Below are 27,758 nucleotides of genomic sequence, written 5' to 3'. Positions count from 1 at the left end.
CCACATGGATATTAAATATCAGATCTGGGATTTGATTCCAGTTTGACACCAGTGCTTTTATACACTTTCTAATATGTCATTGGGTGGTTATCATCCTTTTTCTGACTCTGTCCCATTCACATGGGCTAGACAGTCCTGCTAGTGATATTTTTCCTTGCACAAAGTGGTTCTCAATTAGTCCTTACAATTGAAAATCACTATATCACATCCATAGTAAATATTCGATGATTTTTGCCTCCTCATTTTTCCTTCAGAGCTTGTTTCTGTTTTTTCAGCTCAGCTAATGATAATAGTAATAATGATTAATACCTACTGAATGCTTACTGTGTGCCAGATGTATTTTCATGTCTTAATTCATTTAATCCCATGACAACCCTATGAGGTAGATACTACTATTATCATTTTACAAATGAGAAACTTAAGGCACAAAGGGGTTATATTACCTGGTACAGGGTCACAAAGCTAGTGAGGGGTCGAGCCACAACCCTTCCAGTTACCCAAGGTAGAAATCTTCTGTTTTCCTTGACTCCTCTTTCTACTTACTACCCAAGTTCTATCAAATCAACCTCTGCAATGTGTCTCCTGCCCTCTTCTTCCAAACTTAGTGTCTCCAATGATGCTAAGAAGTCCAGGACTTCACCCATTCTTGCTCTGGGTGTTGTTATTATAGCCTCTAATCCTTGTTTAGTATTTCAAACTGCCTTTCATACCACTGACAAACATTTTAATGAAGTACAAATATGATTATGTGACTCTTATTGAAGAAAAGGAGACCTTTTGGGAGGTGAGATTTTCAAAATTGACAATACATATAGCTATAAGTTTTTGACAAGCTCAGGATTGAGTGGTATTTTCTTTTTTCCTGTAGCCTTTGAAGAAAGCTGTTAGAATGATGGGAGCACCTAACCTAATAGCAGACAGTATGGAATATGGACTTAGTTACAGTGTCATTTCATACCTCAAAAAACTGAGTCAGCAGGTAATGTTAAGAAATAGAGCCATTAAGTATTTTGAATGGTTTTGGCTAAGGTGGTCAATAGGCCAGATGTTAGTTCTTGATGATTCTAATAGAATTCCATCATATTAATGTATTACATTTTAAAACCACATATATCATATATTAACATAATTCTGTCTCAAGTACATGGTATGCTATGTTTTGAAATGATAATTTCAAGCAATTAATTCCTAGTTTGTGAAAATGGCTTTATTAATGTGGTCCTAGCCTTCCTGTATGTGAACAGTCTTTGTTTTCTTTTGGGAAATTTATGTTAGAAAGTTGTTTTTCTTAGACAAAAAAGTCAGTTTCTTTTGCTTTATGTTTTAAACCTATAGCTTTTTCTTTCAAAATGGGAGTTTCTTTTGAAATGTTTGTAAAAATACTGAATTTTGTCATTTTGCGCATAAATCACGTTAATAGATACTATAGTAGTCAAGCAGTATACGCTTTGACTGCCAAGTTATTAAAATTGTATAAAACACAATTTTTCCAGTACTTCTGCCATCTCTACTTCAAGTGCTAATTGAAATGTAGGTTGGAAAGAGTCAGAATATTGCTGTTTGCTTTCCAGTGAAAAACTCCATCAGTGTTTGCCATATCTATGAACATTTAGTTATGTGCTAGTAATAATGTCTTTAAGTAAATATTGATGAGATTTTCTTTTCTAATTTTATTTCACCTCTGAATTGGAAATATATATTCTTATTTAGGGTACATTTACATTTCATGGTTTAGGTGTAGTGGGTATTTAATAAATAAAATAAATTGAAGTTGTGTTTGTGTACCCTGCTCCAAAAGGTAAGAATTGTGATGATTTAAAATCATAAGACATTATTGTTTAAACTATGTTCAGTTTACCAAGGACTTGACATAAACTTCTCTACTTAAGTAGAGTTTTTAATTTCTTATGTACTTTTTAAATATAATAAATACTTAATTTATGGAAAACCAAAACTATTAGCATTTAATTTACCACTTCAGATTATGTCAAGACAACTTTTGTGTTTTTTTTGCTTTAGGCAAAAATAGAATCTGATCGAGTCATCAGTTCTGTAGGCAAAAAAGTAGTACAGGAAACTGGAATTAAAGTCCGAAGCAGATCACATGGTTTATCAATGGCTTATAGGAAAGATTTTCAACAGCTGCTCCAGGGAATTTCAGAGGATGTTCCTCACAGACTGCTAGACCTTAATATGAAAGAATACACTGGGTTCCAAGTTGCTTTGCTCAATAAGGTAATGGTTATGTGAATTTAGTACTGATATAGTTATAGTCTGTTATATTGTTGAATATGGCAAATTTTCTGTTAACTGATACTCAGTTTGTCCGAACTTCTGTACCTCCGCAGAATAATGATCAATTATATTATTATTGAATCATTAGATTTTAGAGTTAAACACTGTACATGGTGAGTGGATGAATGGATGGACTGCAAAGAGCAAACCGTCCCGTTCATTTTATAGACGAGAAAACAGGCTTAGAGATTGCCTCAAGTTACATAGCTAATGGTAGAGTTCACTGTAGTTTGGTACTTTTATACTGCTGACCTTGGGTACACAGCATGATCCTGAAATGCTTTGTGAATACTCATTAAAAAGATCTTCATCCCAGTAGTCTTTTTGTAGAAACAGACAGGCTGATTCTAAAACTTAAATGGAAGTGTAAAGGTCCTAGAGTAGCTAAAACAATTTTGGAAAAGAATAAAGCTGGAAGACTTGCACTATCTGATTTTTAAAGTTACTGTAAAGCTACAGCGATCAACATGTTGTGTTGTTGGCATAAGGAAAAATATATAGGTCAGTAGAACAGAAGTAGGCCCTCACATATAGAGTCAATTAATTTTTAACAAAGGTGCCAAAATAATTCAGTGGGTTAGGAGACAGTCTTTCCAACCAATATCGTGGGAACAGTTGGCTATCCATATGCAAAATAATGAACTTGACCCTTACCTCACATTACTTGAAGTGATCATAGTCATACATGTAAGAACTGAAACTATAAACTTCTACAACAGAACAGGAAGAAACCTTTAAGATGTTGGATTATGGGTCAATGAAGATTTCTAAAATACAACACACAAAGCACACACACACACACAAACTTGATAAATTGAACTTCATTAAAATTGAAATTTTTGTCTTCAGAGGAAACTTTGATGTTTCTCCCAGACAAGCTACAGACTGGGAGAAAAGCATGTATTGAATAAAGAACTTGTTTCAAAATATATAAGGAACTCATAGAACTCAATAATAAAAAGACAAACATCCAATAAAAAAAATAGACAGAATATTTGAACAGACAGCTCACCAGACAGCTCATATACAAACTTGAACAGGCACATAAAAAGATGTTCAACATTATTAGCCACTGGGGAAATGCAAATTAAAACCATAATGAGATCCCACTTTATGTGCCCACTAGAACTGGAACTCTTATGCATTATTGATGGAAAATAGTTTGCAGTTTCTTAGGAAAGGTAAATATTGCTGTATACCAACAGTTCTGCTTGTAGGTATCTACCGAGATAAATGAAAATATGTGTATATAAAGGCTTTGTATGCAAATGTTCATAGCAGCATTAGTAATAGCCCCAAACTGAAAATAGTCCAAGTGTTCATCAACTGGTGAATGGATAGAGATATGGTATATCCATGTAAAAAGGAAAAGACAGTAAAAAGGAATAGACACCAATACATGAACAACATGGTTGAATCTCAAAAACATGCTCAGTGAAAGAAGCCAGATAGAAAAGATTGCATATTGCAAGATTCCGTTAATAAAATGGAATGTAGAGAGAAGGAAAGTAGATTAGTGGTTGCTTGGGGATAGGAATAGACATTGACTACAAATGGGCACAAGGAACTTTCTGGGATGATGGAGATATTCTAAAACTGGATCGTAGTGGTGGTTTCGCAACTATACATTTATGAACACTCATCAAACTGTTTATGTAAAATGGGTAGTTTTATGGTATGTAAATTATACATCAAAGCTTTTATTTGCTTCTCTTAGCCAGAATATATAATAAAATCTTGGACAGATATGAGTTTGAGATTATTTGGTTGAGCCTCACTACCAAATTTTTATCTTTTGGTTATTAAAACAGTACAGTAAGATTGCATCATATCTCTTTATTTTTTTAAGCTAGTTAGTTAACTTGTGTATCTTATTTTCAAAGCTATGCTGCAGGCTAGAGATGTTGGTCTCTTAATTCTATGTTTGAAAATAAATCTTGTCTTTAAATCTTTTTTAACAGGATTTGAAGCCACAGACATTTAGAAATGCATATGACATACCAAGACGGAATCTTTTGGATCACTTAACAAGAATGAGATCTAATCTTTTGAAGAGCACCCGCAGATTTCTTAAAGGACAGGATGAAGGTTAGATCATGGTTTTAATGTTGGTATTTCTTCAGTAAACTTATTACTTTATATTGGAAATACGTAGAGTGTTATTGTAACTTTTAAAGAATTATGACAGTAGTATTACATTCTCATTGAATGAAGTAAAAAGTGAGTCATCCCTGATTCTCTACACTTCTTTCTACCGTCACTGTTGCCCCAAATTCTATTCCCCAGAGGTAACGACCTTTGTTAGCAGCTTAGTTTCCTTTTTGGCTTTCTGCACACATTCACATATACAGGCACACGTACAAACAAAATCATTTTCTTGTGATCTACTAGTATCTGGTAGTTTAACTAGTTTAACTCTGGATGGCCAATATATGTCATATTCTGGTATTACCTTCAACTGTACCCATGGCACCTACTACAAATCAAGTCAGATGAGAACTTAACCCTTTGCCAACTCTCACGTAAGCATTTCAACTATAGTTTTATATAAAAAGGGTCATCTATGTGATATCTCTTTTCTGTAAATTCTGCTTTAATTAAATTCTGCTTATTTGGAATAGAGTAGAAGAGACATTTCCTTTTCATAGAAAGGTTACACATATGCTTATTCTATACACTGAAATTAACTGCAATATTTTTGCTTTGTTTAGAAGATAAAATCAAGTATTTAAAATTTTATTTTTAAAAAATCTCAAGATTTTATGTCACAATATTTATAATGGTGACAAAATAATTTAGAATATGTGGTAAGGAAAGATTGACTAGAATAAACCAGAGAGCATTCATACATAAGAAGACATTATTTGATAACTAGTTGGAAGGTAGTTTTAGTGAGGTTAACTTTTGTTTTTGCTCTATTCTGTTTGAAAAGATCAAGTGCACAGTGTTCCTATAGCACAAATGGGGAATTACCAGGAATACCTCAAGCAAGTACCTTCTCCACTAAGAGAACTTGATCCTGATCAGCCTCGAAGGTTGCATACATTTGGCAACCCCTTTAAGCTGGATAAAAAGGTAAATTTGAAATGTTCCATTATATAATTTATTTGCGGTAGGCACTGTGGAGAGAGCAGTTCTTAATTTAACTAAAGAAAGCTGAAGCTATTTTCTTGGTAGAATACCTAATAAATGTCAACAGTTAAAATATAGTTATTTTAATGGGAATTGGAATTAGTTGTGCGATTAAAAACTGTATGTAAAGCTAGGGAAATTATATTCTTTTTTGTTATAGGGTATGATGATAGATGAGGCAGATGAATTTGTGGCTGGACCTCAAAATAAACATAAACGACCTGGAGAACCAAATATGCAAGGCATCCCTAAAAGACGTCGCTGTATGTCTCCACTACTAAGAGGCAGACAACAGAATCCAGTTGTGAACAATCATATTGGAGGAAAAGGACCACCTGTACCTATGACTCAAGCACAGCCAGATCTTCTTAAACCCCTTCCTCTTCATAAAAGTAAGTTTTTCTTTAAATGTTATTTGCTGCTCTTTGGTTCTTCATGGGAAAGATTTTTGTAATATATTATAGAAAAAATTGATAAGGTCCAAGAGTGTCTAGAGAAGATATTTGTTTACTCTAAATTAGCATGTAATCATTTTTATGTCTTTTTAATGAACATTTATTGAACATTTCATATATTCATTATATGAATTATGCTTAATAGCTATCATGATTTGAAATATCATTTGCAAATCTTAAGTATTTAAAAATAACAGTTTTTAAAGGGGCATTATCAACACCCACAGAAAGATGGTTTTCAATTTCAGTTTAATTCAACAACTAATTCTTAAATGATATGCTAATTTAGACAGTGCTAGGCATTGAGGTATAGCAGTGAACAAGACAATAGTGATCTCTGCCTTTATTTATAATGAGTGAGGAAAGAAAGTCATTGAACATTTCATTAGAAGTGTGATGAATGTTACAAAAGGGAAGTCAAGTGTGTTGTGGAAGTATTTGGCAAGAGGATTTAGCTTAGTCCTTGGGGTCAAGGCACTTTATTGAGGAAGTTCTGTTTACACCAGTACTTGTAGGATGAATGGGAATTAGTAAACTAAAGCTATGCATTTGCCTGTGCCTCAGTAGTAGTCTAAGAAGGGTATGTGCAGAGGCATACAGTAAAGAGCAGGGCATTAAGGGAACTGAAAGAATGCTGGTTATAGCAAGCGTTGTTGGGAATGAGGCAAAGTGAGAACTGAAAGATACACATGCAGAGTCTAGATCATAGAGGGTCTTGGAAGCCATTATAAAGATTCTAGACTTTATTCGAAGGACAATGAGAATCCATTGAAAGGTTTTAAAGAGGTAGTGATCTGATCTGATTAGCGTTTTATAAAGACCAGGCTGACTTTACTGTGTGGAATATTATTAGGGAAGAATGAGAATTGATGTAGGGAACCCTTAATTAATGGATTCATTAATTATAGGTAGTGATCATTCATGGCTAATGACATCTTAACTAGAGAGAAACCAAGTATGATACCTCCTGATGGAATTACACAGTACTACTTTTGAGGTAGTCCTGCCCACCCACCAACCCCCCCCCCCAAAAAAAAATACTGAACATCAATCTGACCAAGCCTCTCTGTCTAACTACCAATTTTTAGGAAATATAAGGGACAGAGAAACATGTTAAATAACAAAACAGGGATAAAATTAGCAAAATCCAGATTGTGGGAAACTCTATAGGACAAAGAATCTGGTGTGTGTGTGTATTTTTCCAGAAAAAAAAATGCATAGAAAAAAAGAGGTACAGAAGGATTTTATAGATTAAAAGATAGTTAAAAGACATGTAAATCAATTGCAATGTCCAGGTCTGATTTGGACCCTGAATCAAAGAAAATCAAACTTTCCACAAACAGAAACTATATAAGGTAATGGAGGAGTGTGGACAGTGACTGGGTATTTGACGCGTTAAATAGTTGTTACGGTTGCACAGAAACCAGTTAGGAAACAGGGAAGAGCTAGTGGTTACCTGGGAGTGTGGTTGTGAGAAGAGCCTGTATTGGAGAAATACTTGGATATATCAGCAAAGGACTTGGTGATGACTGGTTGGATGATGGAGACAGGGCAAGGGAGGAGTTGAGAGACCCTGGGTATTTCAGTGTGTCAGGGGTGGAGTGGAAGAAGAGAGGTTGAATGAGTTTAGTTTAGAAGTGTCTGTTAGATAGCCAAGTGGATTTCCTAAGTTAGAAGATGGATCATTGAGTTTGGAACTTACGAGAAGAGGACTGGGCTAGAGAGATTGGTATGGGAGGCAGCCTTAAGCCCCACTGGAGTAACCAAGGGAAACAGAAGAAAAAGCCTAGAGCAGAAATTTGAAAGTACCAAAGTTAAGAGGAGAAATAAGGTTCAGAAAAGGAGATTGAGAAGGAAGGAAGAATCCAAGAAAGAGGAGAAAATAGAGAATAATTTAGTGTTATGGAAGCTAAATGGGAAGAGAATTGAGTGGTTGGTGGTCTCAAATACTTCTTAAACAAATCATTTGAGAGGACTGGAATAGTTCTGTAGGTCTTTAAGATGACAGAGTTGAATATATTTAAATGCTGGTGTGATGGAGCCAATAGAGAGGGAACAGCTGAAAATAAAGATGAGAGAAAGTATAATCACAAAATCACTGAGAAGACAAAAGGGAATGAATGGTCCAGAGCTCACATGAAGAACGCTTCTTCCATTAAAGCCGAATGGGTGTAGTGGGCACAAGTTTAATGGTGGGAAGTCGAGGAAGTTCACCTTCTTTCTGCTTTTGCTTTCCTCTGTGAAGTTGGAGGTGATGTGTACTGCTGAGAGGAAGGAGACATTGGGAAAGTCAGAGATGTTAAGACAGTGGAGAAGGTTCGAATGATTTTTTTTTGTGGTAGAGGGAGAAAAGGTTGTAATAAGACTACTAGGCAGTGCTAAGATCCACGTACAGGTGGTGAGTGACCACTCTGTAGAGCTGGGTCATATTTCTCCAGTAGTGCCTGCTCATCATTCCACATGTGAGTCTGCAGCAAGAAGACAGATTGCATCATCAAATTTGGGATTTTTGCTTGGCAGGTGTCATGGGAGGACAATAGAATGAGAGAATTTAGGACACTGTTAAAAAGTGATACATTTTGGGAGATAAGTTAGATAAGAAAGTGGATATCTAGAAGGAATCTGATTAATATGAGGGAGAACGCAGAGGAATTGCTGGAGTGAAAGTCTGGCAGAGTTCAAGAGCAATAGTAGGAATACTGCAAAGATGAGGGTTACACATGCCTCCATCCCTGAATTTGTGTTTGACTTGAGAAGCAAATGGGTGGGTGGAAAAGTTCCTTGGAGATGAGAAATGGAGGAATTGGGAGGCCAGGTTCTTAGCAGGCAATGTCCTTAGACATGGATGTCACATACTACAGCATTTCTCAAACCTTAATGTGTATGTGAAACCAGGTGGGGGTCGGGGGAGTGGTTGGTTAAACTACAGATTCTGATACCTTGTTTGGGGTGGGGCTCAAGACGAGCGTTTCTAGCAGGCTCTCTGATGGTGCTAATGCTGCTTGTCCACAAAGCACACTTTGGGCAGTAAGGACCTAGAATGATGTCCCAAGGGACATGGGGTGGAAGGAAGTCTGTGAACCAGGTGCCGGAGACATCCGTGACCACGGGTGTGCTCTGGAGGTCAGTAAAGACAGTGATGAGGAGAGAGAGGATGAGTTGAGTGGGATAATTAAATCTCCAAAGAGCAAGAGTTTTTCAAGAGTGCATGGAGAAATGTTCTTGAAGTGGCATTGGAAGGTGAAGGGATTAGTGACTCCAATCCTTATTTTTTAATTTATTTTTATACATTTTTTAATTTTATTTTATTTTTGGCTGCATTGGGTCTTCGTTGCTGCGCGCAGGCTTTCTCTAGTTGCGGCGAGCGGGGGCTACTCTTCGTTGTGGTGCGCGGGCTTCTCATTGCGGTGGCTTCTCTTTGTTTCGGAGCACGGGCTCTAGGCACGCGGGCTTCAGTAGTTGTGGCACATGGGCTCAGTAGTTGTGGCTCGCGGGCTCTAGAGCACAGGCTCAGTAGTTGTGGCTCACGGGCTCTAGAGCACAGGCTCAGTAGTTGTGGCTCACGGGCTCTAGAGCACAGGCTCAGTAGTTGTGGCTCATGGGCTCTAGAGCACAGGCTCAGTAGTTGTGGCGCACGGGCTTAGTTGCTCCGTGGCATGTGGGATCTTCCCAGACCAGGGCTCGAACCCATGACCCCTGCATTGGCAGGCGGATTCTTAACCACTGCGCCACCAGGGAAGCCCCACATCCTTATTTTAAGTCCACGGAGAGTGTTTGAGAGACAGCAGTTTCTTTGCAGGAGAGCTGGGTTTCTATTAAAGCAGGAGTTACTGTAGAGAATATTCAGTAAAGTTTGCACATCATGGAATAGGATTTAGGAGGGAGGGAGTCAGAAGTTCAGGGAATTTTTGTGGGGATGAGTTTACATTTTGAACAGTAAAGAGATGAATTCAGCTGGTGTCCTGGTGGTTTGGTGAGCAATCAGAGAACTTAGAATTTAGCTGCTTTCTGTGAGGAGCAAATGCAATAATCTAATATTAAGTAGTAAGCTTGCAAGCTTTTTAAGTCTAGTAGTCTAGTGAACTAAAGTGGGCACCAGCTATTCTTCACTGCTCAAGTGATGAAGACTATATGGATGGTTATAAGAAAAGGGGGCGCTGTGGAAGTCTGGTGGTATGTTGATGCAGAATATTGATCAGCTTAAACTCCCTGTGTTCACTTTTGCCTCTAAATGGTAATAACTTACAAGGTAAAGGTAAGTTGGAGCGAACTAGTACTCTCTAATAAAAGGATAACCATGATAATCTTGATCACATATATTTCCCTAAAGCATTAAAAACCTACTTACTCAATAAAATTGCCATAGAATAAAGCAGAGAACTAAAAGTTGTTTGAAACTGGCTTTTATTTTTCTTCCTAAGGGCAAAAATTGTACAGGTTTTTAAAATATTGTGAATGTTTCACATTGAAATATACCATATATTTGGCAAAGCGTAAAAACCATATCAAATTGTTAATTTGCATCAGTCAGGGAGATCAGTTGTGATTTGCTGTAATATTGTTTCTTTGAAGTTTTCTTTACTGTGTGCTTTGAAATTGGCTCTCATCATTTTTTTTTTCTTATTTTTATTTTTAGTTTCAGAAGCCACTAATGATTCGACAGTAGATGATGTGGTTGAAAATCACGTTGCAGACCAACTTTCATCAGATATTACACCAAATGCTATGGAAAGTGAATTTTCAGCATCTTCTTCTCCAGCCAATTTACTGGAACGACCAACCAATCATACAGAGGCTCTCGGTCATGACCACTTAGGAACTAATGACCTCAATGTTGGTGGATTTTTAGAAAATCACGAGGAGCCGAGAGATAAAGAACAATGTCCTGAAGAGAATATACCAGCATCTTCACTCAACAAAGGAAAGAAATTGATGCATTGCAGAAGCCATGAAGAGGTCAACACTGAACTAAAAGCACAAATAATGAAAGAGATCCGAAAGCCAGGAAGAAGTATGTATAATTAGAGACAAACATCAGATTTGATTTCTGTTTGTGCTCAAAAAAAAAAAAAAAAAGTCAAATAAACTAAAGCATAGATCTGATTTTAGATCACTCTTAAACAACATATGAGCTATATAAGATTTGGTTCTTTATTCAGCCAACAAACACTTACTGAATATCTGCTATATCCAAAGTACTGTGTTCGGTGTGGTAAATAGGAGGGACAGAGCAGAGCAGGAACTCACAGATACACGTGGTTCCTACCATGACAGGAACCATAGTCTTGAGCATTCTGTCAACCAGCAACTGGAATTTTAAGGTAACAGCAAACCCAGACAGAGGTAGTGACTATTAAATGACTTCGTATCTGTAAAGTTCTAGGCATAGTACCTACCTACCATCTTAACTTTTAAGATTTAAACTATAATAGTGATCAGGGATGTGTTTAGGCCAAAAAACTAAAATTATGAAGGCTATCTATTACATGAGTACAGAAGAACTCTGTGAGATAAAGTTTCAATATTACTGACATTCATTCCAAAGATGTTGGCAGATCACCTGCTATGATGGTGCGGTGGCCCCTGGGTGGTCCAGAAGTGGTTAAGACTCAGTACCGGCCATTTAGGAGCTTATAGTCCTTGGCAGAGTTTTATGTGAAAACTTGAAACTGAGACAGCGCTCTTTTTTTTCCTACCAATTACGATGTGTGTATTCTTTTTTTTTTTTTAAACATCTTTATTGGAGTATAATTGCTTTACAATGGTATGTTAGTTTCTGCTTTATAACAAAGTGAATCAGCTATACGTATACATATATCCCCATATCTCCTTCCTCTTGCGTCTCCTTCCCACCCTCCCTATCCCACCCCTCTAGGTGGTCACGAAGCACCGAGCTGGTCTCCCTGTGCTATGTGGCTGCTTCCCACTAGCTATCTGTTTTACATTTGGTAGTGTATATATGTCCATGCCACTCTCTCACTTCGTCCCAGCTTACCCTTCCCACTCCCAGTGTCCTCAAGTCCATTCTCTACATCTGCATCTTTATTCCTGTGAGACAGCACTCTTAATTTTTCCCCCCCCCCTCTATTTTATCCACTCCCCAGGTTAGCTGTAGTTTAGAATTTGTCATAAGGATGGATTTTTGTAAAGGACACTTCTTATTTTTCTGTGGCACTACCAAAAAGCTGTTTACTCATCCTTCTAAGCTTTATATTTGATACCCTATTGAGAACTTTTACCAAAAAAAAAAGCAGTGTTTAAAAAGCTATTTTATCTTTGTTGATGTATGATGAAATATGTGTATTATAAAATCTCTAATGAGCAGTGAAAATTTTATGTAGACTAGTTTTGGTTTTGCCTTAGTATATCTTGATGTAGTAAACTGTAATAGAAAAATATTGAATAAGAGTGCAAATTAAAGCCACTTAATTTTTCTTTTTGCTTCTCTTGTTTTAAGAATATGAAAGGATCTTCACTTTACTGAAGCATGTGCAAGGCAGTTTACAAACAAGACTAATATTTTTACAAAATGTCATTAAAGAAGCATCAAGGTAAATAATCTGTTGTACATTATGATATGATGCAGTGAGTCCCCAGTTTTCTATAGTTGGTATTTTAACAGTATCTATTTTATACTTGTGTTGTTATGCATGTATATGACACACCCCTTTGTATATAAGTACTTCTCTCTTTTTTTCAGTTTATTGAAAGAAGTTCACTTAAAAAATAGCTACACAGAAATTCTTCAGAGATCATGGACCCTTTCTCTCTACACATTACAGATTCTTGCATAATTCTCGTTTATCCTACTCTGTGGCTTTTTGGTGTCTTTATACGTTATAGTCTTTAATTTTTCTCCTTTGTATATTTGAACTACAGTTAATATTAGTGATAAAAGGTAATCTTGAAAGGCAGTATTTGAATGCAGTTCACTTGTATGTGGGAAAACATGTAATTAAGGGGACCAGAGCTGGACAAATGGGCCTTATTCTGATTGCCTCAGTAGCCCAGGATTATGTACTTTAGTACAAGGAATGTGGATCAAGATTATAAATGGTAACTATGAAGTGCAATTAACTGGAAAGCATAGTTGTATGAGTTTAGTGAGTAAAAAAGCATTTTTTTATTTCTTCTTCAAGACTTTTAGAATTTTAGTAATGTAGGAAAACTTAGCGTTTGTCTCATCTGACCTTCCAAGATACCCACCCTTTAATTAGTCCCCCAGTTTCTTCCATGCTACATGTAAAGGTTTTTAAGCTGTTAATTCTATTTTTTCTTTCTTTTTTTCTTTTTTTTCTATGAGTGGCTAGAGCATAGGTTACTTTGAAGTTTCAAGATAAGGCCATAACTTTTCATATTATTGATATTGAGTATTTAACCCATTCTGCTCTTTATGTAACGTTCTGTCAACTCAAACTTCATCATCGATTTAGCTATATTCCGGGTGCCTGCATTCTACTTCTGCCACCTTTTAGAGAGTTGTGTAGTATTATGGTCAGTAGTCATATTAGTTTACAAGTAGAGAGGAAGTAGGTATAGATTGGGCAGTGTTTTTGGATATTCTGAAAAGCATCAGCAGTATTAATACTTAGGCAGACAAAAGCAATTTTAGTCTACTAAATTTATTACCGCAAAAATTTAAAAATTGCCACTTGAACTTTGTTTGCTATATCCTATACTACAGACGTCTAATTGTCCTTGATTTGCTAGTTTTCAAATTGTAATAGTAGAACACCACAGTTTAAACGCAATTGCCCAAATTTCATATCTTCTTCCATTTTGTGGGGAATTATATTCATATTTTATTCACATTCCATTCAACATTCAATGTTCAAAGAGCGTAAGAAGCTACTGGAGTCATTGCTTTGGGAGCCCATATTGCTGGAATATTTATAACCCTTGTATTTATTAGGGTTTTTCCCCCCCTTTTTCTTTTTGATTGTGGAAGAAATAACCTCTTTCCCATTGTACTTAGGCCTGGATTATTTGTTTTAGGAACAAACTATAATACTCTACTGATAAAATAATTTGCTAATCTTCCAAGAGATTTTATATATCATAAAGTTGTTGATTTTTCATTTTCATCTCACTTTGAAAAATCTTTCCAAGGCAGTTTCTCTCTTTTAAAAAAAATTATACTGATATATAACTTTGTTAAAAAGAAATTGAGAGTGCTATTACTTATTTTTTTATACAGGTTTAAAAAAAGAATGCTAATAGAACAACTGGAGAACTTCTTGGATGAAATTCATCGAAGAGCCAATCAGATCAACCATATTAATAGCAATTAAAAGAAAACAGAATGTGGCCACTTATTTCACTACCTTCTCCAAATACAAAGTAAATACAAGACTGTTGTGATCTTGCATTCATTTTTTGACATGCATTGTTGGCTTTTTGAAATACTAAGAGCAAGTCTACAGATCCTTTTTCCATCAATTTACAGTGACCTTTTCTTCATTTTGGTTTATTTTTGTAATGTGAAAAGTATCACTCTAAAAAACATTTTTATTTAACAAACTAAAAATATTCCTCCAAATCTCTTGCTTGTCATTGACTCTTGCGTGTCAATTTCCCTCAGGTTCTATTTTCTTAAACCAACCTTTAAAATTGTCACCTCTGTTAAGGTTGAACTTTGCCAAAAAAATAAAAAAGAAGTTACTTTGTAATTTTTGGGGAAAAAAGCACATACATTAAAACTAGGCAATGTTTTGTATATACAGTTATTTTGGATATATTATTGTAAGTTGTACAAATGTATTTTGAAGAATATTTAAGAAAAGCACTTTTGTTATTCCATCAATAAATGCTCTATTTTACTCTTGTGTGGTTTAGGAAATAATCACATTTAAAGTAATCATTTAAAACCATCTTAAGATAATGGAATTTTAAAGGCCTTGCTTTTTAGCATTGGAAAAATACACCACTTGAAGTTCACATTTGTTAAACCTAACTGTAATTACATGTTACATAATCTGCATTGTCTTTTTACTCTATGTTCTTAGATTTTGTTGGCCACTCCAACATGCTCCGTTTCTGCCTAGATAATGGAAATGATGGTATCTGTGGCGGACAGGCAGACTCTTTAAAGCTGTTTAAAAAGCAGACGCCTTTGGACTTTATTGGTTTCCTTACTTACTTTCCTTCAACCCCTTTTCCTTTCTCACTAGGATTGTGGATGGCACTAAGGTGAAGCCATCAGTTAGGGAGATGTAAGTTTGGGGTATACCACATACTCTGAAATGTCTAGCATTTAGCAGCTTGATGCCATACTTACAGAAGTCTCACAACAGACTGGGGTTTCAACAGGGATCTCTTTGTTCTGCTCTATTACACTTCAACTCTCCATTTTATTTAGAAGCTACAGGGAAAGGAAACATGTTTAAAATGACTTCGCTCATTCTGCATTCTCCCTGAGTTATCCAGGATGAGGAAAACCGAACACTATTCACTGTCCGCCCTCAGTCCAACACGGCCTCACGTGTCCTTACTGAGGACGTGACCCTGTGACCTGACTCACTTACCATTCTAGATCACTGCTGTGCCTTGTAGTGCTTTTGGGATAACCAGTAGAAAAGAAGGCTAAAATACATTTAGATTAAGAGAGGGTGAAATAAATTTATAAAATTATGGTAAAATTGAAGTATTTTTAGGTTCTTAATATTTGAAAATCACATACCCTTATCTTTTTATACTTTAGCAGAACATTTTTAAAATCAAGGGTATAGCAAAATGAAACTGTAACTTTTTATGAAGAAAAGCATAGATGAAAGTGGAGAACATGCTTGAGATCTGTGTAATTCAGTTTAGGGGATTTGAAACTCTCCCAATACTGAAGACAAATGCTGTCAAGAAAAAAAAGCATTTAATGTAGTGTTAAATAGTATTTTCATATGCAATTCTTTAAACATTTTTTCACCTCTACAAAATACCTTTAAGCAGGATATCATTTAGTCAATGGAATTGTTAAGGTAATTAGCTGCAGTCACATTGCTAAATTCAACAAGAGATACACAAAATCCAGAATATACTGTCTGGTGTTAAATTATATATGTTTAGATTCTGAGATTAACAGGAGGGGGACTACAAGTCATTCAGATAAAAGCTAAAACTTAACAAGAATATTTAGGAAAGGGACTCAATCTAGTCCAGTATTTGGCCACTTTCCTTATCAGAAAGTTCTTATTTGCATTTCACAGGTTGCTCATGAGGTAATAATCCTTTAGACTCTTGACCTTTAATACATTTTGGGGTATGAACCCTAGAGGGAGTTGGAAAGAAGCAGTTTGTTCCGTCTCCTCTTTTTGTCCTTAATCTCTCTGCCTCCATACTCTACACCCTCATCCCAAAACCTAGTCACGAGCTTTGAAACCCATCAAAATTGAAGCTTAATATCTCATCCCTTGCAGGTTTTTTTTTTACATTTTAAGTAACTGGGCATATTAGTTGAATTAGTGAAATACTGCAGAATTTTTGTAAGCAAAGGGGAGGGGGAGTACATTTGAGGGGAATATCATGTCTTTTAGGCCCTTTAGATCAATGGATGGATGACTGTAGGCTGGACAAATGACGTTCTCCAACAGTTTAATTTTCAGGTTAAGATCATTTTTTGTAATGTTCTTGTATGTGTCCCATTTGTCCACTGATTGAGTCATTATTTACCCTTATCAGTAAGCTTTGTCAATTTGCTGTACTGAAGGCTGAGACTCATTTGTCCTTTCAATACCCCGTCACCAGAAGAATAGCCACTTTGCCTTGTGTGTTATGAGCAAGTACCTCCCAGAAAGAGAGGTAAATAAATTCACAAGGACTGTATTTAGATGTGCGGCGGATTATGGAACTGGTGTTGGATTGTATTTTCATTCTGTTTACTATGGCCGTTCTGGAAACTCTTATCACGGAAACAGTGGTGTGTCCTTTACTAGGTAGTTCAAAGATTTTACATCATTTTATGCAGTTGAATTCCAAGAGAGAAACTGTTCTCTCTTAACTGTCATCAACCTTTATTGGCTATGAGCTTTTGACAGTGACCTTTCTGTTCAAGTTTAGTCCTGTTTCTTTGTTTCTTGAGGGAGTAGAACCTGTCGTTTTTTTTTTTCGTCTTTCATTTTTTGACCTGTATCCTTTCTAAGAGAGGGCTCTCTGTTGCCTGTTCTGAGTGATAAGTGACATTTTCATCTAATAAATATGGGGTTGGGATGATCATGGTGAAATACTAAGAGGACATATTTTGTTGATGGACTTTTTCTCCCCAAATCCCCCAACAGATTATTTCCTAGTGAATGATTATCTTCATCCTTTTTGTCACAAGTGTCTCTTTGATTTCTAACACAAGTTACAGCAGTATGCAAATGATTCTCAGATAAAATGATGTTGACAGTATTTCCTTAACAATTTGTGTAAAACCTATGCGTAATTTTCATTATTCTAACTTGACTTTTTTTCTCTCCATAAATAAAAATAATGCCTGATGTTTAGTTAAAGTAGATCCACTTTTGCTTGATTTTGTTAGTCTTGTTCCATCCTATTTCTTTTTAACACATTGTTTAGACTTGCCAACAACTCTTTACTGAGAATCTTTTTCTTTCCTAGGCTGATAAGTAATTGCCAGAGAGGGTGGGGCAACATTAAGAGGAATAATTTGAGTACTTTGTTCACTGTAGTTGATGCTTAAAGGACTTCTGCTTGTCCTTCTGATGTGCTAAGGCTCTGCCTGTACCATCCCCTCTTTGGATTAAGATGAGGTTGTATGGTGGGACTTAACAAGTACTAGAGCAAACATTTGATTTTTGTGTAACTTTAGCAAGCTTGAGAAAGATCAACAGAAAAACTATAGAAATGCAGGTGCGTTCCCTAGGATACTAGGGGTGCTGAGAGCCAGAGGACCGCTTGGACACTCTAGTGGCCTGAAGGAATTCTTTCATCCTACAAGGCCAAGAAAGCTCGGCAACAATGGGGAAAAATGATTTATCATTTATTTTACTTTCATGACTTTTTAAGTCTCCCCAGAAGTAGAAACCTGAATTTTTAAAGACCTACATCAACTATAAATGAGCTGAGAGAAACAGAAGGCAAAAAAGCCACAGAGGATGTTAGTTTCCTCAGTAGTTATGAAATATTCCCCTTTCTCAGGATACATGACATAGCAACTGAGAAGCTTCTGAAGCACCACAGAAACCAGCTAGAAGGAATGCTTGTTTTAGGTTAGGGTGGACAAACGAGGCTTCGTTGCTAGAGAGGTGCTGATAAATATTTAATTTATGTGACTCCTGTCAAAAGAAACTGTAATACCTGTGTTGGGTTCTCTCAGGAAAAAGATGAATGGCCGATCTGCTTTAAAAATAGGAATCCGAGACCTTTTCAGTAACAACAGAGCTGCAGGAAAGATAAAGAATAGAATCCCATTGTATTTTCTCTTCATTTGAGGAAAGTCACTATTAAAATTGGATATGAAGTCACTTATATGCCTTGATTTTGGGAGAAATAAAAGTATCCTAATGATATAGCATTGTTTAGTGTTATGATGGGGTGCGAATGGGAAAATTAAAGAGAAAAGATACCACTTAGCCAACACTGTGTCCTATTTTCAAAATATTCCATGGAATAAATTCCTTCCTGAAGGTAATTTTCAGAATGACTCTATTCCTTGTTTATGGGGTCGTGCTACAAATCCTTTTCAAAATGGCTATCTCTTTTCTCCCATCATTTTTCAAAAACTTTGTTCTGTTAACATTTCTTTTTTTAGAATGCTCTACTACATCTGGACTTGGGTTTTTAGTGGGGAGGCTTAGAAGTGTGAAGGTTGAACTGGATAAATCTAACAAAGGGAGATAATGGGGAAGCAGCTGACTGAGTGTTGCTGACACTCTGTGCTCTTAGGAACGTACCTGTAGCTGCAGATGCCTTGGTGCCTTCCTCTGAAACCTCAACCTTGGCTTTGTGGATTGCTTCAGAAACATAAACGCCATCTTGGCCTAATCCCAGGACATTAAAATGTGATTGTTTATTTGCATTTTGATGCATTTAGTTGAAAGATTTGAGTACATTTTAAAGAATGGACTTTACTTACCGTCTCGTTCGTATGCTGCTTACTGTGTAGTTAGGAAGAGATTTGTTTGGGAAATTTTAAGGTACAATAATTTATGCAACTTTCAAAACCTCAAATTTGGTAAATTATCTAATAAATAACCCCTCTCAGATTAACATTCAGGGCTGTGCCCCATTTTTTTCAATAGTTGATTTTCAAAAATAGTTTCTAGTTACTGTTGAAATCTTTCCTTTAGTCAGTATTTCTAAAATTTCGGTGGTATAAGAATTGCCATAGTATGTGTTAAAATGCAAATTCTGGAGCCCAGGAATCTGCACATTCAGCAAGCTTCTGAGATGATTTCCCTTGAATGCCTTCTTGGGCTGCATTTTAAGAGCCACTTTTAAATGACAGTCAGAGGTTTGTACTATGGGCCTTAAAAGGCAGTGTATAAAAAATGTCTCATGCCTCATGACTGCATTCTGTGTACTGAGTATATCAGTTATGCAATTATCTTGCCTTATTGGCTAGAATTTGCAAAGAAAATGAGAAGTTAGAACTATAATAGTTGTATGCCAACAATTTCAAAGATATTATAAGCTTAGCAAATAGGAATCTGAGTGATCCAAGCGTTAGAGGAATTGACAGGTTTTTGTAATTTAGCCATCAATCATTTTTAAACAACTCTCCACAATGAAACGGTACTTGATGACACAAAGAATGAAAGTAAGAATCTTTAGAATGAGAAGAAACTTTAGAAATCATTCAGTCCAACCCTCTCGTTTTAGAGTGAGCTGTGAAGTCATCTGAGGCCACACACTTGACAAGAGGTCCAGTCGGGCATATGCAGGTGTTCTGACAGCAGGTGCAGTGCCTATTTCCACCCCACCCTTCCATACAGACGCCACCACCTTGGAAAAGTGTGTTCTAGTCAACTGTAGCACGCACTGGAAGGGGAGCTGTGGCAAGAGTCTTAAAATAATCATTGTGATGGACATGTATTTTGAGGGGGCTTCTTTGTTTGATCTTAGACTAATATTTAAATTGTTTTGCATTTCTCATGCACATACAAGGGGATGGCAAATGAATGTTGTGAGAGAATAATACCAGTGGAGTACAGAATATGCAGCATTTCGTCCATCTTGTAAATAAGGCATACACAGGAAATTGTGAGTTGGCTGTGTTCACTGTACGGAACAGATATTTTGCAGCATCAGTGAAGGGGACCAGACAAGGGCCAGAGGAAGAGAAAAATCAACAGAAACATTCACTTGCCATCACTTGTCCTAAAACCAGTGCAGAATCTGATTGATTGTAGCAGTTGGTCTTTTTCTGTAGGATCTTTTAGAAAAGAAACAAATTTCTCTATAATAACTAGCCTGTCTCACTAACTCATTGAGCAAACTGAAATGCAGTGCCCAGATCAGAATTGTGTGTATAAGGAACGGTTGATGGTCATGAGAAGCTTTTACTAATCTGTGACTTCATTACTATCTAGTATGCCATCTGAACATTTAAAATAAATGTTAATGAAATGAGCAAAGGTTCTTTATCAGCTAGAATATAGTAAATGCGTTTGTGTTAGAGACCAGGCACCCTGGCACAATGTGAGAAATGGGGTCGACTGGTTGGTATGAATGAGTTTTTGGTTAGATGGGCTTGGCTCTTTGAATTTCTTGAAACTGCAACTGAGGTTTCATTTAAGTAGCTTTTTTCTCCATCATATTACAGGAGTGGTCCAATAATTGACATTTACATGTTTGCACAGACATAGGCTAAGACCCATAGCCTGTCATGTCCCAGCATCCTCATCTCTCATACATTTTATCTCTGGTAAGAGTTAACATTTCAGAAGACCAATATTTGTGATCAAAATAAGGATTCAGGAGTCATCTGTGGGTTTGTGTTTTTCTTGCTTGATCTCGTATTACAGATCCCTATTTGCTTACTTTTGTTAAGTAGCTCTGGAAATGTTATGCTACTAATGAAATCAGCACAAAGGGATTCTCCTGGCTTTGGGCTTATCCTCTCCTGCAGTGTTGGCAGCTGTCTAGTGCCATTGACGGCCGTACAACCTGTTTCCCCAAAATTTGTTCCCAAGGTTGTTTAAAGGTGCTATTCTATTAAAAAGGGTTCCATGAGTAATTACAATGGGAACTGCAAGTTGAATAGGTTTGTGCTTTTGTTTTTGATAGTGGACTTCTTAGAGCTGCTAATTTGCTAATGTTCATAGTGAATCTCCACAGGAGGGCTGCAATATGTAGTGTTTAACCATGGAACTACCCACACTATCTCCTGTCTCCAAATTTACCAGGTTAGCATTCTACAGAACATACTTCGGGAAACTAGCCGCCTTCCCCCCCAGTAAACTCTTCTGCTCCTATATTACGTTTCAATATCCAAAGCAAACGGGTAAAATTCTTCCTGCCCTCCCTGGCATACTCTCTTCTTCTTCCATAACATCTTCTATAAGTATTTCCATCTCATCTTTCCTCATTAGATTGTTAGTTCCCAGAAAGCAGAAGCTGTATTATTCATTTTAAATATTTACTTTGCTCAACTAGCATAATAACGCTTGGTACACATATGTGTTTAGTAAATGTTGGATGAATGCATACTCGACACTCCTCACACTGTACATTTGTTTCATTTCCCCATAAAAACAACTGCCTTAATGTTCTTTAATCTGATTTCACTTGTAAGGAAATGTTGGTTGCTGTCCTTGGACTCACAGGGGCACAGCACAGAACGAGTCTTTGGCAAATCCCATCCAAAAGACTGTTTTAGTGTCCCTTCCCTTTTGTGAGTGGAGCCCGTCATTCTTTGTATGTGATTGGCCATCCTCTCAAAAGGCTTAAGAGTTTTGATAATATGACATTGTGTAAATGTAAGATTTGCAAAATATAAATTAGTAATCCTACATTTCATCCTCAGCTTCTCACAAAGCAGGACAAACATCATCATTTGCTGTGTCTTTTGTCTTCCCAGTTATTATCACTTACTATTGGCAACATTAATGGCTTTGAAAAAGTTATTGCCAGAATTTGCTTCTAGTTTATCTTTCTCATCGTCTTGTCACTTAGTTGTAGATGTCAAGTGTGTGTCACATAGCACCCAGCCCAGCATATACAGAGGGAGTGCTGGAAAGAATCTGAAATGGCCTCTGAAAGTAGGTGGTTAGTTCCTTTCTCCATCCTTCTCCTCTAGCCCACTCCTCACGTCTTTCTTTCTCCCCACCCTCCCACCCAGCTCTGTTGAGATGTAATTGACATATGTAACATTGTGTACATTTAAGGTGTACAATGTGATATTTTATGTATGTATATATCGCAAATAATATATCTTATATCTGTACCCTTTGACCACCTTCATCCATTCTCCCCACCCTGGCAACCACCATCGTACACTCTGATTCTATGAGTTTAGGTTTTTCAGATTACACATATATGTGAGATCATACGGTATTTGTCTTTCTCTCTCTGACTTAATTCACTTACCGTAATGCACTCAGGGTTTTTCTATAATGTTGCAAATGGCAGGATTTTCTTTTTTATGGCCGAATAATATTCTATTGCATATGTATGTACTGCAACTCCTTTATCCATTCACCTGTTGATAGACACTTAGCTTTTTTCCATGTCTTGGCTGTTATAAATAATGCTACTGTGAACATGAGGGTGCAGATATCTCTGTGACACAGTGATTTAATTTCCTTTGGATATATACCCAGACGTGAAATTGCTGGATCATATGGTAGTTCTATTTGACTATTTTCCATAGCGGCTGCACCAATTTACATTCCTACCAACAGTGCACAAGGGATCCCTTTTCTCCATGTCCTTACCAACACTTGCTATTTTTTTTCTTTTTTTTTTTTTTTGGCTGTGCCACACAACTTGTGGGATCTTAAGTTCCCCGACCAGGGATCGAACCTGCGCCCTCGACAGTGAAAGCGTGGAGTCCTAACCACTGGACCACCAGGGAATTCCCAACACTTGCTATTTCTTATCTTTTTGATAACAGCTGTTCTCACAGATGTGAGGTGATATCTCATTGTTTTGATGTGCATTTCCCTGATGATTAGCGATGTTGAGCACATTTTCATGTACCTGTTGGCCATTTGGGTGTCTTTTTGGAAAAATGTCTATTCAGATCCTCTACCCATTTTTAAATTGGATAATGATGATGATTTGCTATTGAGTTGTATGAGTTCCTTAGACATTTTGGATATTAACCCCTTAACAGATATGTAGTTTGCAAGTATTTTCTCCCATTCAATAAGTTGCCTTTTCATTTTGTGAGTTATTTCTTTTGCTGTGAAGAAGCTTTTAGTTTGATGTAGTTTCACTTGTTTACTTTTGCTTTTGGTGTTTGTGCTTTTGGTGTCATATCCAAAAAATAATTGCCAAGACCAATTTCAAGGAGTTTTCCACTATGTTTTCTTCTAGGAGTTTTATGGTTTCAGACAGTTAAGTCTTTAATCCACTTTGAGTTAATTTTTGTGAGTGGTGTAAGATAGGGGTCCAGTTTCATTCTTTTGCATGTGAATATTCTGTTTTCCTAACACCATTTGCTGAAGAGACTATCTTTTCCCCACTGAGTATTCTTGGCTTCCCTGTCAAATATTAGTTGACTCCATATGCATGGGTTTATTTCTGGGGTCTCAATTCTGGTCCATTTGTTTGTCTGTTTTTATGCCAGTACCGTACTGTTTCAATTATCATAGCTTTGTAATATAGTTTGAAATCAGGACGTGTGACACCTTCATCTTTGTTCTTTCTCAGGATTACTTTGGCTATTCTGGGTCTTTTGTGGTTCCATACAAATTTTAGGATTTTTTTTTCTGTTTCTGTGAAAAACACTGGAATTTTGATAGGGATTGCATTGAATCTGAGGATTGGTCTGGGTAGTATAGACATTTTAACAACATTAATTCTTCCAATCCATGAACACAGGATGTCTTTTCATTTATTTGTGTCTTCTTCAATTTCTTTCATCAATGTGTTGTAGTTTTCAGTGTAGAGATTTTTCATTCCCTTGGTTAAATATATTCCTACGTACTTTACTGTTTTTGATGCAATTGTAAATGGGATTATTGTCTCTCTTTTTCAGATAGTTCATTGTTAGTGTATAAAAAACACAACTCATATTTGTATGTTGACTTTGTATGCTACAACTTTACTGAACTTATTGATTAGTTCTAACTAATTATATACCACCATTACAATATTAGAGAATCTGATTTTGATGATATATTTACTATAACCAGTGACTTTTACACATTCATACATTTTTACAATGTTAATTGGCATTCTTTTATTTTAGCTGGAAGAATGTCCTTTAGCATATCTTGTAAGGCAGGTCTATTGGTGATGAATTCCCTCAGCTTTTGTTTGCTTGGGAAAGTCTTTGTCTCTCCATATGTGAAGGACAGCTTTGCCAGTATAGTATTCTTGGTTAACAGTTTTTTCTTTCAATATTTTGAATGTGTCATCCCACTCTCTCCTGGCCTGCTAAGTTTCTGTTGAGAAACCCACTGATTGTCTTATGGGGGTTCCCTTGTATGTAACTTGTTTCTTCTCTCTCGCTGCTTTCAAAATTCTTTGTCTTTGACTTTTGGCAATTTAATTATAATGTGTTTTAGTGTAGCCCTTTTCATGTTCAACCTATTTGGGGTTATTGGGCCCTCATGAATCTGGATGCCCATTTATTTATGTTTCCAAGTTTGGGAAGTTTTCAGCCAATATTGCTTTAAATAGACTTTCTATCCCTTTCTCTTTCTCTTCTCCTCCTGGGATTCCCATAATGTATATATTGTTTCTCTTGATGGATGTCCCCAGCGCCCATAGGCTTTCTTCACTCTTTTTTTCTTTTTGCTCCACTGACTAGATAATTTCAAATGACTTATCTTCTAGTTCACCGATTTTTTTTCCTCTGCTTGGTCAAGTCTGCTGTTGAAGCTCTCTTAATCTTCAGTGCAGTCATTATATTCTTACGCTTCAGGATTTCTGTTTTGTTTTTTGATGGTTTCTATTTCTTTGTTGAACTTGTTACTTATTTGTGCACTGTTTTCCTAATTTTGTTTGTCTGTGCATTCTTGTAGTTTACTGAACTTCTTTAAGAGGATTACTCAGAGTTCTTTGTTAGACAGTTAACAGATCTCCATTTTTTTAGGGTAGTTATTGGAGCTTTATTTATTTCTTTTGGTGGTATCATGTTTTTCTGATTCTTCATGATCCTTCATTCCTTGCATTAATATCTATGTGTTTAAGTAAGGAGTCTCCTCTTCCAGACTTCACAGGTTTGCTTTGGCAGGGAAAGACCCTCACCAGTCAGCTGGTAGCAGTCATGGGCAAGTAAGGCTCTCTATCAGGGTCTCTGTTTGAGCAAGGCTACTGCATATGCTCTGAGGTTGCAGGGGTTGCTGCTGGCTGGGTTACTTGGTTGGGTGGGTCTGCTGGCTGGACTGTGCATTCAAGTGGGGCCACTGTGGGGGCTCCCTGTTCAGGTGGGGCTTCTGGCTATGTTTTATGGTTGGGTTGGGCCACTAGCTCTGTAATCACCTCTGGTTGGGTGAGGTTGCAGGCTGTGTTCCCTGGCAGGATGGTGCACTGACTGGATACCATGATTGGGCAGTTATGGGCTGGGCTCTGCAATCATTCCTGGTCAGGTGGGGTCTCAGGCTGTATTTTCCAACTGGGTGGTGCTGTTGGCTGGGCTCTGTGCCAGGTGCGGTGACAGGCTGGGATCTGGCTTGGTTGTACCATGGGTTGGGCTCCAAGGCCGTCCAGAGTCACTGATCAGGCTCCCTGGTTGTATGGTGTCAGGGGCTATGCTCAACAGTTGGGCAGGCCATCTGGCTTGGCTCTTTGCCCAAGCAGAGCTGTAGGATAGGCTTCCTGGCTATCTGGGTTCTCTGGCCAGGCTTCCTGGACGAGCAGGACTTGAGGCTATGCTTGGCAGTTGGGTTGGGCTGTGAATTTGCTTTCCTGCCTGGGTGGGTTGGGAGTATGGCCCTTTGACTGGAGACCCAAATCACAGAACTGCCAACTGAGCCCTCTGGCCAGATGGGGCCACTGGCTTGGCTCTGCAGATGGGCACTGCTGCTGGCTGGGGTCTTTGCTCAGGTGCCACTGCAATATGGTCTATTAAGGTTTGAGTGCCGATTGCTGTAAGCTTTGCCCCTCTTCTCCATCTCTTATCTGATTCCCTGAGATCAGAGACCTGAGAGGGCCTACTAGGATGTGTTCTGCAACACTGAATATCTACCTTGGGCTCTCTTTTCCCACTGGAGAAACCACAGACCTAGTGCTTTGTCAGCCTGGAGGAGGGGTGATGTGGTCAGAGTGTAGCTATTCCTCTTAGCTTTCTAATGTGGTCCTTCTCAGTCTCTGTGTTTCAGAGGGGTGCTTCAGCCTCACCCCCTGGTGGGGGTATTTCCACAGTGGTGACTTGTCTATGGATAGTTGCTAGTTGGTCTTCTTGAGAAAGGGACTGAAGTCGGGAATGACCTGTGTTGCCATCTTGATGACCTACTGCAGCTCTGCCCATTCATCTGGTATGGCATAAGTTAACTTCAGTACACAACCAAACAACTGTGGGTGGTTTCCTCATTCACATCATAGTAACAGGGAACTTGCACTTCTTCATGAGCAGAGATTGAAAACTATTCACTTACAAAAGTCAAGAATAAGACAGTTTCTTCAAAGTTTCAAGTTGGTGCACAAGGAGTATTTCTTGGATTAGGAAGCATGGGTTGGTATCAAAGCCTGCTGATCCTATAGGAAGTGGGATTGCTCAAAAAGGGTATCTCTAGCTGATGTCTTTAGTGTAAGTGAAACTGGAATTATTCTTAAAAGCTTCATAACATGTAGTGTCAAGGTTCTCTGGGGAGGAAAATTATACCCTGGTCTCAGTTGGGCCTTGAAATGATATCAAGCAAGTTCTTCATGCAGCCAAAAAAGGATCTGATGCCATGAAAGGAGAGATGAGTGACTTTTAAATGGAGAAGGGGAACTTGAGTAAAATGATTCTGGGCTTTGGAACCAAATGGAAAGCAAAAGCCAAATGTTCCCTGTGGTTGTTTAGTTTCCATCAATAGCACAAAACTGTTTGCAACCCTTTGTTAATTGTAAGATGGGAGGCCAGCATTTTCTGATCATTTACTCTCTGACGAGCTCTCTGCTGATGCTTTGCTATATGATAAAGAATTTCATTTCCGCAAGTAAGATGTGAGGTGGGTGGTGGATACCCCATTCAGGCATGATACAACGATTTGTTAGAGAGATTCAGTGGCCATGTCTCCAGAATTAAGTCAACAGCTTACTCGGGCACAGAAGTGACTCATCTTTTGATTATGTTTAAAGAACAGCATTGGAAAGCAATATTTTAGTTGGCAAACTCTATCTGTAAAAGGCCAGATATTAAATATTTTAGCCACTGCAGACCATGTGGCGTCTGTTGCAACATCTCAATTCTGCCATTATAGCAGGAAAGCAACCACGGATGATTTGTAAATGAATGGGAGTGGCTGCGTTTCAATAAAACTTTATTTATAAAAAGAGGTGGTGGGCCATCATATGGTGACCCCTGCATTAGAGGAACAAAACTTTATGGGAGAAGATTGTAAGGTAGAAGTGTTTTATCTGTAGGAAACATGCTTGCAAGCTTCCCACTTGGCGCATGGTAACTGCTTGATAATTATTTAACAAGCCAGATCCATGAGCCTATATTTCTGCTGATTGGAGCAAATATAAGTAGGCTTTAATTGCATTATAAAACAAGAGGTTAGGTATTTTAAAAGGTTCTTTTTAAAGCTAAGCTGCTTGTTAGATCTTATCAAAGGAGCT

General features: G+C 37.3%; 2 protein-coding genes across 4 annotated transcripts in view; one reads left to right on the top strand and one right to left on the bottom strand.

The window, feature by feature from the left end:
* INTS6 (integrator complex subunit 6) overlaps positions 1-27,758 on the top strand; it is a 108,006-nt gene that overhangs the window by 72,227 nt on the left and 8,021 nt on the right. For 2 of the 3 annotated variants that reach the window (XR_009697519.1, XM_061170807.1), the window contains exons 11-18: positions 869-979; positions 2,020-2,235; positions 4,257-4,383; positions 5,228-5,370; positions 5,588-5,819; positions 10,519-10,893; positions 12,340-12,433; positions 14,080-14,222. Coding sequence is in view for 2 of the 3 variants with exons in the window: in XM_061170807.1 (XP_061026790.1) it covers positions 869-979; positions 2,020-2,235; positions 4,257-4,383; positions 5,228-5,370; positions 5,588-5,819; positions 10,519-10,893; positions 12,340-12,433; positions 14,080-14,173 (1,392 nt within the window). In the remaining variant the exon portion in view is untranslated. Of the gene's footprint in view, positions 1-868; positions 980-2,019; positions 2,236-4,256; positions 4,384-5,227; positions 5,371-5,587; positions 5,820-10,518; positions 10,894-12,339; positions 12,434-14,079; positions 14,580-27,758 lie in introns of those variants that run through there. The other variant, XM_061170806.1, reaches the window with a different exon arrangement.
* Positions 15,655-27,758, bottom strand: part of SERPINE3 (serpin family E member 3) — a 29,964-nt gene continuing 17,860 nt past the window's right edge. The window contains exons 6-8 of the mRNA XM_061170808.1: positions 18,770-18,856; positions 18,174-18,257; positions 15,655-15,727 (exon numbers count right to left, since the gene is read on the bottom strand). Of these exons, the coding sequence (XP_061026791.1) occupies positions 15,684-15,727; positions 18,174-18,257; positions 18,770-18,856 (215 nt within the window). The 3' untranslated portion in view covers positions 15,655-15,683. The remainder of the gene's footprint in view (positions 15,728-18,173; positions 18,258-18,769; positions 18,857-27,758) is intronic.

This window comes from Eubalaena glacialis, chromosome 16 (genome assembly GCF_028564815.1).
Source record: "Eubalaena glacialis isolate mEubGla1 chromosome 16, mEubGla1.1.hap2.+ XY, whole genome shotgun sequence".
In the NCBI taxonomy this organism is placed as follows: domain Eukaryota; kingdom Metazoa; phylum Chordata; class Mammalia; order Artiodactyla; family Balaenidae; genus Eubalaena; species Eubalaena glacialis.
The sequence above is the reverse complement of the archived record's forward strand: the minus strand, read 5'-3'. Positions and strand labels throughout refer to the sequence as shown.